The following is a 13,664-nucleotide window of genomic DNA, read 5'->3' on the forward strand; positions in this document are numbered from 1 at the left end:
TTCTTGTTTTCTTGGGGAGCTTTCCTGCTTGAAACAAAATCATCTTGGCATTGTAAGATTCAAATTTCTATCGTTAGTCCAATTTAAACATTCTCTTCCATTTTAAACTGCTTATTTTCAATAAACAGTCCGTGAGAAGGGCAAACAGCAAAGGTACAATAACATTGCCCTATAGCACTTGCAAAGGCTCGATCAACATTAACTTTGTTTCTACTTTTGAGCAGGAGTAATTTCACTACTTTACATATTTAACAACAAGACAATCGTAACGCAAGACCTCCCATAATATTTGTATTTGGATGCTATCAAATGCCCTATCGTGATAAACAGAGGCCGTAGGAGGTGGATGTTTAAATTCCACACACTGTTGTACACTGTCGTAACACAAATATTTGACCCGTGCATCCCCAGCCTGAATTTTTTTCCCTCAGTGTTCTTTGTCATTGTAGCAGAAATAAAACGTCAATTTCGGTCGTGGGCGTGATAAAGTTCAGATGGGTCGTTTCCCCTAAATATTGCTCTGTGAATCCTTTTCAGTTTACGTACTGGTTTCCTCTTTATTATCTTCCTTTCTTCAGGGATCTCCTTCCCTTTCTGTATCTTGTATCAGTTCTATAGTTGCCATTCATTTTTCTTTTTTTAGTGATTTCTTCGAGAATTACACTTTTTAATTGGTCACTCTTCCTATCGTTTTCTTGACTTCTTTTGCATCATTTTTCGTCTCTCGTTTTATTTCTGTGATTTCTTTTTATCTTCGTGATTACTATTGTAATTTCATCTCTTTTTCTATGGTTTCCTGCTGCTATCAGTCACTGTTATGTCAGTTGGCTAATAATCTTGAGCTTTAGAACTTTTTCGTTAATATCACTCTTGATATTCGTCTCTCACAGCTAGGTATTATCAGCATAATTCCTCATTTCATCTTACCCTTCTTTATATTCTCGTTTATATTTTTTCGTTTTCTCCATTTCACACCGTACGTTACACAGATTTTCATCCTATTCTTTCCTTTTTTCAATAAATTAAAAATAACCTGAATTTATATGAACAAGAAGTTAATGATAATTAAAAACTAAGTTGTCGAAGAAACTCTTCCTGAAAATATCAGAACGAGATTATGAGATTCGTCTTCCTTACTTTGGGCAGTGTTAAGATAATCCTTCTCCCATGACCACGTTTATTCTGGCGTTCTATCCACTGCTGTACCTAAGCACGCTTTTGCTCTGTAATCAGCCACGTCCAGAGACAAACCAATTACAGGGCTCGGGAGAATTACGCATGCTAATGATCGCGAAGTACGCAAAACAAGAGTCATTCTTGGTTTTTCTTCATTTTGAGATCTTTTGCCTTTTAGAAGGGATTTCTTCAAGCTGCTTTTAAGATTTTTTTTTTTACCATCTTCTTTGCTCCTTTTTCCTTTTACGATTATCTTGGTTTCTCTCTGAATTTTATTGCTGACGTTATTCCTTTTCTTTTTATTGATGACATCCAGTACCTTGTGTTAAAAAGAATTTTGTGGAATCGCACGTTTGTGAATCGAGGTGTATTAAAATGTCATTCCTAATATTCTCAAAAGTAATATTTGTAAACAGTAGATCTAGTTCGAAGATAATTGCAGTATAGAAGTATATAAAATGGAAGTAAATATTAAATGAGTCATTATGTACATAGTATGCTTTTCATTTCACGATACAATGAGAAAACGAAATCTTGACTTGAGTAGAATTTAAGAAATTTAAAAGTAATTACAAAGCGTTGCATATTGAATTAATTATTACTCAACTAGTAAGTGTAATTTGAAGTGACATTCATTCCCAGTTTTGGAGATTTTGCCTCTTCAGCTTTTATCAGAACACAAAACCGACTCTTCTGAGTACATAGAAAAGCAAAGAATAACACTTTAGGTTCTCAGAAATATGCCAATGGTTTTGTTTGTCCTGCCAAGTTCGAGTTCATTACTTAAGCCCAAGATCTGGTAAGAATGTCTTTTCACTGTTATAGAATCAAACAATTGGGTCATAGCACTTATGGTCTCTGAGACTAGGATATGATTGTATGTCTGGAGGCCAAAGTATACCTAATGTATATATATATATATATATATATATATATATATATATATATATATATATATATATAAAACATTATATATATAACCTCATAACTGCGTTTTAAAGACAAAATCTTTCCTTGGTAGATTTTGTCTTTATTTTTAAACGAGTCTTCATTGAGAAACGTTTTTGCAATATTATCTAATATAGGCATCGTGAGTTTGCAAAGTGTTTCTTGTGGACTAGTAATTTTCTGGCCAATTCTGTCCTCCGTTAGTGTACGTTTGTCGAATAGGTCGTAGGTGAGGGCCAGTATACCTAAGAATACATTAAGGCTAACCTCTTCGTTTTCAAAACATGTTTTATAAACGAGTCATCATTGCCCTAGAAATACGCCTTGCAATATTTCTCCATTGTGCTTTGCTTCTAAACATTATTTCGGTATTGATTCTTCCCTAAACTGGAATTTTCTGTGACTCATTCTTCATCGTCATCCTTCTATTTAGCTTAATCCTTAGTCAGGATCTCTGAACGGTTCATTTCATTATTGTTTTGACAGATGTTTTGCGAACGGATTGTTTAATAAGTAGCTAGATTATTTTTAATTTCTTAATATTCGAAATATTTTTAATTATTGTTGGTATTGTTATCTTTACAGATAGATAGATAGTTACACATGTTTATAATATGACTTTCTTCTGGTTATTTTTTATACCTATACATACATTCACTTATATTGTAAGTCCGTTTGATATAGGGGTAGAGCAAGATTTTTAAAAAACATATCAGGAAGTTCTCATCGCTGTTTTCAAGCATTTTAGAAAAAATTCTCAAAAAAGCTATAAGTTTAGCTCAGCTCTGTATTGTTTCACGTGGTGCCAAAAAGGGTATTAGATTTCTCTAAAATTCCTGCGTCCATACCTCCTGTGTGCAGTCCAGTGAAATATAATTCTTAATGATCGCTATTTGGAATTTCTCATTCGTTTTGATATAAAATTGTTTTCCTTCATAAGAAAGAGGCACAGTGTTAATACTTTGCTGTTAAAAGAGGAAATATGATAGAGTTAAAGTATTTCTGATAAATGTCAATTCTTCATAAGTAACATTGCTAGTTTAATCCATTTCAAACCTGTTTTTAGGGGATTCAGTATTTTGTCAGAGTTACTCGATAACTTTCTGTTTCTCTTTTATGTAGTAGCCTTGCTTTACCCGCTTTCTTCATAACCCCAGCTAGCACTCCAGCACACGACAAGAGTAGAGAAAATAGAAAAGTGTTTGCTCGCGAAAATCAAGGAGGAGACTTCTTCAGCTGGAAGGTTTACGCCCCAATCCTTCTTTTTACAACTTAATCAAGCTTCAACCTGAGTCCTAAAGCAATTGTTTTCACCTGGAGTTCTCCGGTAGGTTTATTCGGAGAGTCTGGAAGTTCGTATTTCGTCCGATGAAATTTATAATTCCTTCCACTTTTACGGCCTTTGAAAAGTTCACATGCAGTTGTCAGTCATTTCCTTTGCCTAATTTTTCGAAAGTTTTTCTGGGGTATGCTTTTATTTTATAAATTGTGCATTTCATAAACTAATGGGCGAATTATGTAACAAAATCTCCCATTACTTCAAAATATAACCTCTTCTACGTAATATTTTCTCAGAAAGCTAGAACTTCAAAGGTTTTTTTAGTAGCATGTCAGGTGAGATCAAAGAACAGTTCTGTAGTTCTGTACAAAGCAGTGATTATGCCTCCTTTACTGTAGTGCCTTATATTTACGTGACTACTGACTACTATTTACACCTGTTCTCTTGACAAACAACAAATAAACAGACAGAATGGCAACTTGATAGATGAATAAATAATAGGTAAATTAAATTCTATGTACTTTTTTTTGAGGTCTTACTCCACAAATATAGATCCCTTTGACTTGCAAAGTATTGACACCAATGGTTCTTATACCCTATCTCCTTATTTGTGACCAAAATAGTCAGTTTTGAAATTCCTGATACTTTAAGAAGGCTTAACATGACACTCGATAGGCAGGCGAATGGTGGGGGCTTTTATCCAATACCACTCCGTCTAGTTGGAACTCTAAAGACCGAAACGGCCCAGATTCCCTGGACCTTTTTTTTTTTTTTTTTTTTTTTTTGTACTTCTATTTTTATCAATATTATTTAAGTTGTCTTTATTTGTCTGTGTAATGGGAGAGTGATTTTTTTTATTCTCTGCTATGATGAAATTTCCGTTACTTTTTAATTTTTTTTGCCACAGCTATTTATAGATATTTACTTTTGGGATACTTTGTAATTTATTTCACATTTCTCTTTGGCTGAATAGATGCATTTTTTACCGTATTTTATAAGACAGCGTTTCGTCTACGTTGGTTTAAAATGCAAGACTCTAACATGTTAGAGTGAATTATGTATAAGAGATGCTTCTTCTGATAAAAATAATTTAAAAAGTTTCCAGTAATTGTCAAAACTTGACTCACATCATATTGTACATTGTACGTTCGATTTTCGCTTTCATTCATCGCTGCTTAGTTTCATTTCCTAGAAAAGTTTTATGGCCGTCTTTGTAGATGTGTTTATCAGCTTGCCTTAGAATTATGTATTTTTTTTTTTTTTTTTTTGAAAACACTCCACGATCAACTTTGGCTTAAATATCATCGAGTGATCTAATTAATTTTGCTGTTTCAAACAAACCGGATTTCCTCCGTAGATTTAAACACATTTTATTTTATGAATCGTTTATCTTACGACCTAGATTTATTTATTTTTTTAAGAAATGAATCGCTGGATCTGGTTTTAATGGCAAAATATAGTACTGGATTTTCTCTGCTGTTTCCAAACGACTAACTGGGCATTTTGCACCATCTGTCTCTCTAGAGATGTTGCCGCGTATTTTTTCCCACTATTTTCAAAGCTTTATTTTCTTTGCGTTCTACCGGCTATGAGGTTTTGTAGGGTGTTATGTTAGCACTTCGTCTCAGATAATAGATTTAAGTGTAAAAAGCAGAGAGAGCCAGAAATCATTTCAAGAAAAGCTGAGATGAAAAAGAAAAGCATTATTTACAACGTGTTTTCTGAAGATCAGTTGTGATTAAGCTGTTCACTTCAGTATAAACTGTAGCTTAATCATGACCGCATTCTTCAAGCAGTGTTGTGATCTTTGGATTTAGTAAATACAATTAACAACAGTAGTTCTGCTTTCAAGAACATTGCTGTTTAGTATAATTTTTTCTAAATCTCTGATAAAGAAATGATGGGTCGCGTCCAGGGTGGAGAACCAGTTGGCATTCACATGCTCCTCTCAAAAGACTTGCTAAGTACCGGAAGAAAATAGTTATGTATCTCATGAATCTTTTGTAATTTGTTTATATATATATATATATATATATATATATATATATATATATATATATATATATATATATATATATATATATATATATGCATATACTGTATATATATGTGTGTGTGTGTGTGTTTGTGGACGAAGTAATGTAGCAGAACAAGTAAAAGAGCTTGAAACAGTTAGCAAGGGTAGAAAGTTGAAAGTAAATATGAAAAAGTGAGATTTTGTCGGTAAATGGAGACCAGAAATCTGGAAAAGCGAATGCTAAATGGATAGTGGAAGAATGGGAGCTGTTGATTTAATGATATAAAGGGTATATTATTAAGTATACTTTTTGTATTATTTATATTATATTCGATGAGACAATTCGTGGTGGGCCAGAGATACGAAAGAGTCATGAACTAACTATGGAAACCAGGAATGAAACGTAGGAAAGGATCAAGAACCAACTCTGAAAGAGGAACTGGTAGGCTAAGAAGTGCCTTAGCTTGAGAGTCATAATTTATGGCCGTGAATAGTTGTAATATAATGCCGTGTTGCTGCATTTGAATGTTTTGCGTTACAGCACAGTTTTCCTGCACATCTTAAGCCAGCCAACATTTGTACCGTACGTGTATCTTAGTGTAAGCACAATTTTGATAGTTTTTGGTTAGGTTAAATTACATTTCTGTACATGTGTCATAGAGTGTCACCACGATTTGCAAGGCTAAATAGGTCATGTTAGATCATATATGATTTTTCTTTAATAGCAATGCACTTGTTTAGAGAAATTTTGCCGCTACCCTGGTTACAAATTAGTTCCCCTTGGTAGGTGTTATTCCACTGGTAATAGGTCTTAAGTTTATGGTGAAAATAAAACGACCTTCACAGGTTACGGAATGTATATGTGATATGCTCAACGATTTTGTGTATTTCTTCCCACTTTAATGAATTGTTGCACTTACTGAATTTTCTTTGGGTAGAAGGTCTGCTCTATCTTGATTTTCTGATTTTTTTACTACCTGGGAAATTTTCATTATTTGTTCACACTATATTTTTCCCTTCTTGTAATTTCGTTTTGTCCGGGAAAACTTCAATTGTGTATTAGGATTCGCAACTATTTTCTCGTTCTTTCCTATTCGTATTTTTAGCCTGGTTGAAACTTGAGAACTGTTTTCTTTTATCCGTGTACTTTAGGCATTAAATGGAGTCAGCATTGCACCTTTATTTGCCATACGCATTGAATTAATATTTCTTGCCGCAGTTTATCCACACGTGCACTTTTTCATTGAGTTCTGTGAGTCACCCTTTATACAAACCTTTATCGATTCCTTCCTTAACTTGAACGTACTTTGGCGTATCGCCAAATTAAGATACAGCCAAATCCCGAGCTCACACGTGGTTTGTTTCAATGATTACCGGTCATTTCCGTTTAGTCTGATTGTTCCCAAATCTTCGTTCACTTTAGTTTTCTCTCTCTCTCTCTCTCTCGTATCAATCGCAGAGTTACGCAAATACGCACATTTTTCCCCTTCCTTCTGTTCTTTGTAGGATTGACCGTTGATTACTTCGTTTTCCTTGTTTATACCTGAGAAAAAATCCCTTGAGAAATCGTTGTGTAAATCGACGCCAAAATGCAGTTCTGGAAATGGCAGCCTCTCGCTCGAGAGAATTCGGAAGGAATCAACCAAACAAGAACTTGAATAAACACCGAACGATTCAAAAGGACACGCATTTGCCGATAAGGTGATGATATGCATTTTCATGATCTTGACATAGCAATCGAAACCCGTGGGTGGCGGGCTGAAGGATACTTTCCAACACTTGAACAGGAAGAATTTACCAATTTCATTAGTATTTTGGACGACTTATTTTCAGTAGAACCTGTACAGAGCACTGGGAGGAGAAGGCTTCCAATACAGCTACCAAGTACAGAGCACCTGGAGGAGTAGGCTTCCAATACAGCTAGCACGTACAGAGCACCCGGAAAAGGCCTCCAATACCGCCAGCAAGTACAGAGCACCTGGAGGAGAAGGCCTCCAATACAGCCAGCAAGTACAGAGCACCTGGAGGAAAAGGCCTCCAATACAGCCAGCAAGTGCAGAGCACCTGGAGGAAAAGGCCTCCAATACAGCCTGCAAGTACAGAGCACCTGGAGGAAAAGACCTTCAAACAGAGCACCTGGAGGAGAAGGCCTCCCAATACAGCCAGCAAGTGCAGAGTTAAACACAGAGCACCTGGAGGAGAAGGCCTCCAATACAGCCAGCAAGTGCAGAGCACCTGGAGGAGAAGGCCTCCAATACAGCCAGCAAGTGCAGAGCAGAAAAGGCCTCAATACAGCCAGCAAGTGCAGAGCACCTGGGAGAAAAGGCCTCCAATACAGCCTGCAAGTACAGAGCACCTGGAGGAAAAGACCTTCAATACAGCCAGCAAGTACAGAGCACCTGGAGGGAAGGCCTCCAAACAGCCAGCAAGTACAGAGCACCTTCCAATACAGCCTGCAAGTACAAGCACCTGGAGGAAAAGACCTTCAATACAGCCAGCAAGTACAGAGCACCTGGAGGAGAAGGCCTCCAATACAGCCAGCAAGTGCAGAGCACCTGGAGGAAAAGACCTTCAATACAGCCAGCAAGTACAGAGCACCTGGAGGAGAAGGCCTCCAATACAGCCAGCAAGTGCAGAGCACCTGGAGGAGAAGGCCTCCCAATACAGCCAGCAAGTGCAGAGCACCTGGAGGAAAAAAGGCCTCCCAATACAGCCAGCAAGTGCAGAGCACCTGAGGAAAAGGCCTCCAATACAGCCTGCAAGTACAGAGCACCTGGAGGAAAAGACCTTCAATTACAGAGCACCTGGAGGAGAAGGCCTCCAATACAGCCAGCAAGTACAGAGCACCTGGAGGAAAATACAGCCAGCAAGTACAGAGCACCTGGAGGAAAAGGCCTCCAATACAGCCTGCAAGTACAGAGCACCTGGAGGAAAAAACCTTCAATACAGCCAGCAAGTACAGAGCACCTGGAGGAGAAGGCCTCCAATACAGCCAGCAAGTACAGAGCACCTGGAGGAAAAGGCCTCCAATACAGTAGCAAGTACAGAGCACCTGGGGGAAAAGGCCTCCAATACAGCCTGCAAGTGCAGAGCGCCTGGAGGAAAAGGCCTCCAATACAGCCTGCAAGTACAGAGCACCTGGAGGAAAAGGCCTCCAATACAGCCAGCAAGTACAGAGCACCTGGGGAAAAGGCCTCCCAATACAGCCTGCAAGTGCAGAGCACCTGGAGGAAAAGGCCTCCAAAGGCCTGCAAGTACAGAGCACCTGGAGGAAAAACCTTCAATACAGCCAGCAAGTACAGAGCACCTGGAGGAGAAGGCCTCCAATACAGCCAGCAAGTACAGAGCACCTGGAGGAAAAGGCCTCCAATACAGCCAGCAAGTACAGAGCACCTGGGGGAAAAGGCCTCCAATACAGCCAGCAAGTGCAGAGCACCTGGAGGAAAAGGCCTCCAATACAGCCTGCAAGTACAGAGCACCTGGAGGAAAAGGCCTCCAATACAGCCAGCAAGTACAGAGCACCTGGGGGAAAAGGCCTCCAATACAGCCTGCAAGTGCAGAGCACCTGGAGGAAAAGGCCTCCCAATACAGCCTGCAAGTACAGAGCACCTGGAGGAAAAGGCCTCCCAATACAGCCAGCAAGTACAGGCACCTGGAGGAAAAGGCCTCCAATACAGCCTGCAAGTACAGAGCACCTGGAGGAAAAGGCCTCCCAATACAGCCTGCAAGTGCAGAGCACCTGGAGGAAAAGGCCTCCAATACAGCCAGCAAGTACAGAGCACCTGGAGGAAAAGGCCTCCACAGCCTGCAAGTGCAGAGCACCTGGAGGAAAAAGGCCTCCAATACAGCCTGCAAGTACAGAGCACCTGGAGGAAAAGGCCTCCAATACAGCCAGCAAGTACAGAGCACCTGGAGGAAAAGGCCTCCAATACAGCCTGCAAGTACAGAGCACCTGGGGGAAAAGGCCTCCAATACAGCCAGCAAGTGCAGAGCACCTGGAGGAAAAGGCCTCCAATACAGCCAGCAAGTACAGAGCACCTGGAGGAAAAGACCTTCAATACAGCCAGCAAGTAGGCTACAGAGCACCTGGAGGAGAAGGCCTCCCTACAGCCAGCAATTACAGAGCACCTGGAGGAGAAGGCCTCAATACAGCCAGCAAGTACAGAGCACCTGGAGAAGGCCTCCAATACAGCCAGCAAGTACAGAGCACCTGGAGGAAAAGGCCTCCCAATACAGCCAGCAAGTACAGAGCACCTGGGGGAAAAGGCCTCCAATACAGCCAGCAAGTGCAGAGCACCTGGAGGAAAAGGCCTCCAATACAGCCTGCAAGTACAGAGCACCTGGAGGAAAAGGCCTCCAATACAGCCAGCAAGTACAGAGCACCTGGAGGAGAAGGCCTCCAATACAGCGAACAATACTGACAACAGAAGAACATAGTCATACCATGGCCCACCTTCCTTGAAGCTACCTAAAGTAATCATCCCTACTTTTGATGGTGAGCTCCCATGAAAGGTGGCTTCTAGTCCATCTTTCGAGTCACATTCAAGATTGGGACGCCATTTTGAGTGATATATAAATTGGATGGTTGGTTGGTTGAAGGGAGAGGCCCATGTCTCTGGATCACTGAGCACAGTTTGGCAATTGCGACCAACCTGCTGGAGTGCTGCACAGACGACAAGCGATTACAGTGTTGTCCTAAACACCTGCTGAGACTTCCTCTTTGCCTTTTACTTGTCTTGGAGTTGTCTGTGGAACTAATATAAAATGGCCATAGATACTTACTTACCTAGATGTTACATGTTGTTTACCTCAAGAAACTGTAGTGTTGATATAATAAATATAGCATCTACAGTCCCATGATGGTCAAAAAGGAGGGGCACATGCTCATAAGATTAATTTTCTAATACGGAGCCACAAATAGTTTGCAATTTAAGTTGGTTATGACTAATCATTTGACTATATGTATGAAAGTCAGTAATATGGCCTACGCCCCATGCTTACACAACATACTATGTATGCACTTCTAATTCATGCTTTCCCTTTGAACCACACTCCCCCATATGGTCACTTTTGTCATCGTGCCACCCAAGGCTGCTGAGGTTACCTTCAGCACTGTAGCAGCAAAACATCCAACATGTATGCAATGTATAATAAACAATGAGAGTGATTATTTAAACCTGAATCTTTGCTTTATATGCCTCAAAGGGGGACATCACTCTTCTGAGTGCAGAGAGCAAATCCATTATTGTAAGTGTGGTGCTATGTTCTACACTTTTCTGTGCATAAGGGCCTTGCTGTACAACCAGTATTGTCTTAATGGCATGCCCATGCACTACTCACATGACGGAACAAACTTGATTAAACTCTGGTAATTATTCCAAAATACTAGGGTGGGGCTGTGAAATTGCTATTTCACTAACAGTGTATTCCAACCATTCTAATGAAATTGACCTTTATTATTACTATAGAGCACAGTTCCTCAGAAGTACCAATATTTCTCCAAATTAATTAAAGTGCAGATCATTTCTATGTAAATTTACTTTTGTGAGCTGAGAGACCTCCGCCATCCTTTCAACATGTGAGGTCACAGTCTCTTTATATGATGCCTTTCGTTACTGTCGACAACTAACCGTTCCATATAGTGTTCATATTAGATATTTTAGCTTGGTATACATGGATTCCCCTGGCTTCTTTTCGCTCTGAAGTTATAGACTGAGTTAACTTTGGAATTTTTAAATCTAAGATTACACCAAGTATTTTAGTATTTTCTAGCACAATATCCTCATGCTTTTGCAATTCTAACTATTATTTCGTGGTGTGTCTCACCGCTGCACTAGTTATCTAGGACTTCTTTGCTGTTAAACCTCCAGTATGCAGCGAGGCTTCTTATTTAGAAGTTTTACAAATAAAACTTTGTATAGAGGTTTTTTCATCTCATTTTACTGTATATTTGAGTGCAACGAGCTTTTATAGTGACCTGACAGGGCAAATTTGGAATGAATGCCGCAAAAGGCCTTGCACGCCAGAGATTTCTTCTTTCCTGGCGTGTACGTGTGCTTGTGTGTTTGTTTGTGTGTATATGTGTTTGTTGCATTTAATTGCTCACACAACCGCACGAGATACAGTATGAAGGCTACAGAAACGAAATAACCATGCGCTCTTCAGACTACAGACTGAAGGAAGATCTGGAGAATTTTCACTCTGAGAAAACTGAAAGTGAATTTTATTCAGAAATAGGTTTTGATGTTAAATTGAAGCCAGGGAAACTGAATAATGTGTGTTAATGGAGTTGGCGGAACAGTGAAGTTCCTTGTGGCTAATTCTTTTGAAGGCATTTCAGTTATTCTCCGAGAGCGTAACGATTCGACCATTTACAATTTCCTTAATTTTTATTTATATAAAACGCTTTGTCTTTAAAGCTAGACCGACTTACGAAAGCCGTGCGTTAGGGAGAAACACCTGAAGGTTTGATCTTCATAAAAATGTTCAATAAGGTATAAGTATGAAGAAGTTCATTGTATTTCTCATCATTGACTTAAATGTTTATCGCCAACTTTACTCACTTCTGGGCCACAAACTTCACTGCCTTCTTTCTTTGAGCGTTTTATGACCCTGCTGAACTGAGTGAATTGTTTTGGCGAATCAGAAATGTGTTCTCGATATAGCTAAGTTTTTTTCGCTCAGTTTAGAGAGGAGAAAAAGCTGGAGGAAGGGTGTGGGTTTAATTTTCTTAATGTCTTTCAGTCTTCACATTTTTTAAAGTTTATTTCTTATTTTAAGCGAGAGAGTAAACCGAGGTTGATAAGTCCTCAGTCCCTTTTACCTCAAGGATAAGAATTCAGCAGACTAGGGTATCTTAATGTATTTTAATTTTCTATACTGTATATTTATTAGTGAACGACTTCTTTTGAAGCTGAATTGCCTGTCTCTTCGCTTAGATAAGTAATAAAAATAAATACACCCGAATTCGTGAAAATATTGGTGTTTCTCTCTCTCTCTCTCTCTCTCTCTCTCTCTCTCTCTCTCTCTCTCTCTCTCTCTCCCAGAATTCCTTTTATCGCTTGTTTTGATTTAAAAAGCCTTCGGGAAAAGATGGAATTGCCTCGCCCTGCGATATGCATATCAGCAACACCTCAAATTTCCGGAAGGCTGAGAGAAGAAAAGCCTCGAAACATTTTCACTAATCGAAGGCGCGGGTCGGCTCTGAGATGACAGCTCACGTCCACTTCAGACGTTGTTTTATGGCGTCCGGGTCTGGAAAAGTGGCGATGGTGACGGTGGCGGTGGTGGTGGTAGTGGTAGGAGGGGTGGCTCTCCCTTTTTTTTTTTTCTTTTTTTTCTTTCTCTATGCCACTTTTTGGAATTTAAGCGATAGTGTTTGGAAATTCCAAGAGACGTCCAGAGACGCCTTTACCCAACCTCCCAATCACGCCCTCAACTTCCAACGCCTGCCTCTCTATTCTGAACAACATCCCTCCGACCGTTTTGGAGGGGGTGGGGGTTCCTTTACCCGATCTCCCCATCAGTCATAATTATCCAAGCTCAATATATGTTTTCATGAAATTGGCTCTCTCTCTCTCTCTCTCTCTCTCTCTCTCTCTCTCTCTCTCTCTCTCTCTCTCTCCTTCCTATTTTTGTGAGCGCGCTAAAGGCCCGGCCTTTGAAGTTGCCCTAACGAGGTCTGCTGGTAACTTCATAAACTCTGTAGTCGAAGGTATCGTTTATTGGTTCGATTTCCCACTTCATTTTGTGCTACACCATCTACACCGAGATTCCACACTCTCTCTCTCTCTCTCTCTCTCTCTCTCTCTCTCTAACTTAATTAGATTCTTGCGATAGACCGCTCGTGTTTCATGGCATTGGAAGTTTTTGACAGAGTATTTTTTCTTAACTGTAACGTGGAAGTTCGCGATTCGGCTTTTGAAGTGTAACGTGCACGTTGCTGTGGCGTATCAGGTGAGTTAATTGCGGTAAATATCCTTGCTGGAAATTTAAGGGATGAGTATTCCATGCAATTCATAACCGGGGGTACTTTAATTTAGGCACTTGAGTAGAAAAATTTTTAGACAGCTAGACATAGATAATAATCAAAAGTTATTTACCAAGGCCAGTGAGACAGGGAGCTAGATGCCCTTTTTGTGACCTCACGTCACTGCCTCAATTTTGGTACTTCTAAGTCTGCCCCCTTCCACATCAGTTCCTTTAACACAGTGCCCTCTGCGGCTCTTTAAGCGTTCTCAGGAT

General features: G+C 39.7%; 2 protein-coding genes across 2 annotated transcripts in view; both read left to right on the top strand.

Annotated features, from left to right (window-relative positions):
* The window catches only part of LOC136832599 (serine/threonine-protein phosphatase 6 regulatory ankyrin repeat subunit B-like), a 713,268-nt gene that overhangs the window by 589,925 nt on the left and 109,679 nt on the right, over positions 1-13,664 (top strand). The gene's annotated exons all lie outside the window — the stretch shown is intronic.
* Positions 3,732-9,882, top strand: LOC136832914 (fibrous sheath CABYR-binding protein-like). Its single transcript, XM_067094572.1, has 2 exons — positions 3,732-3,738; positions 7,385-9,882. Exons 1-2 carry the CDS (start codon positions 3,732-3,734, stop codon positions 9,880-9,882), a joined length of 2,505 nt encoding a protein of 834 aa, XP_066950673.1.

This window comes from Macrobrachium rosenbergii, chromosome 50 (genome assembly GCF_040412425.1).
Source record: "Macrobrachium rosenbergii isolate ZJJX-2024 chromosome 50, ASM4041242v1, whole genome shotgun sequence".
Classification (NCBI taxonomy): domain Eukaryota; kingdom Metazoa; phylum Arthropoda; class Malacostraca; order Decapoda; family Palaemonidae; genus Macrobrachium; species Macrobrachium rosenbergii.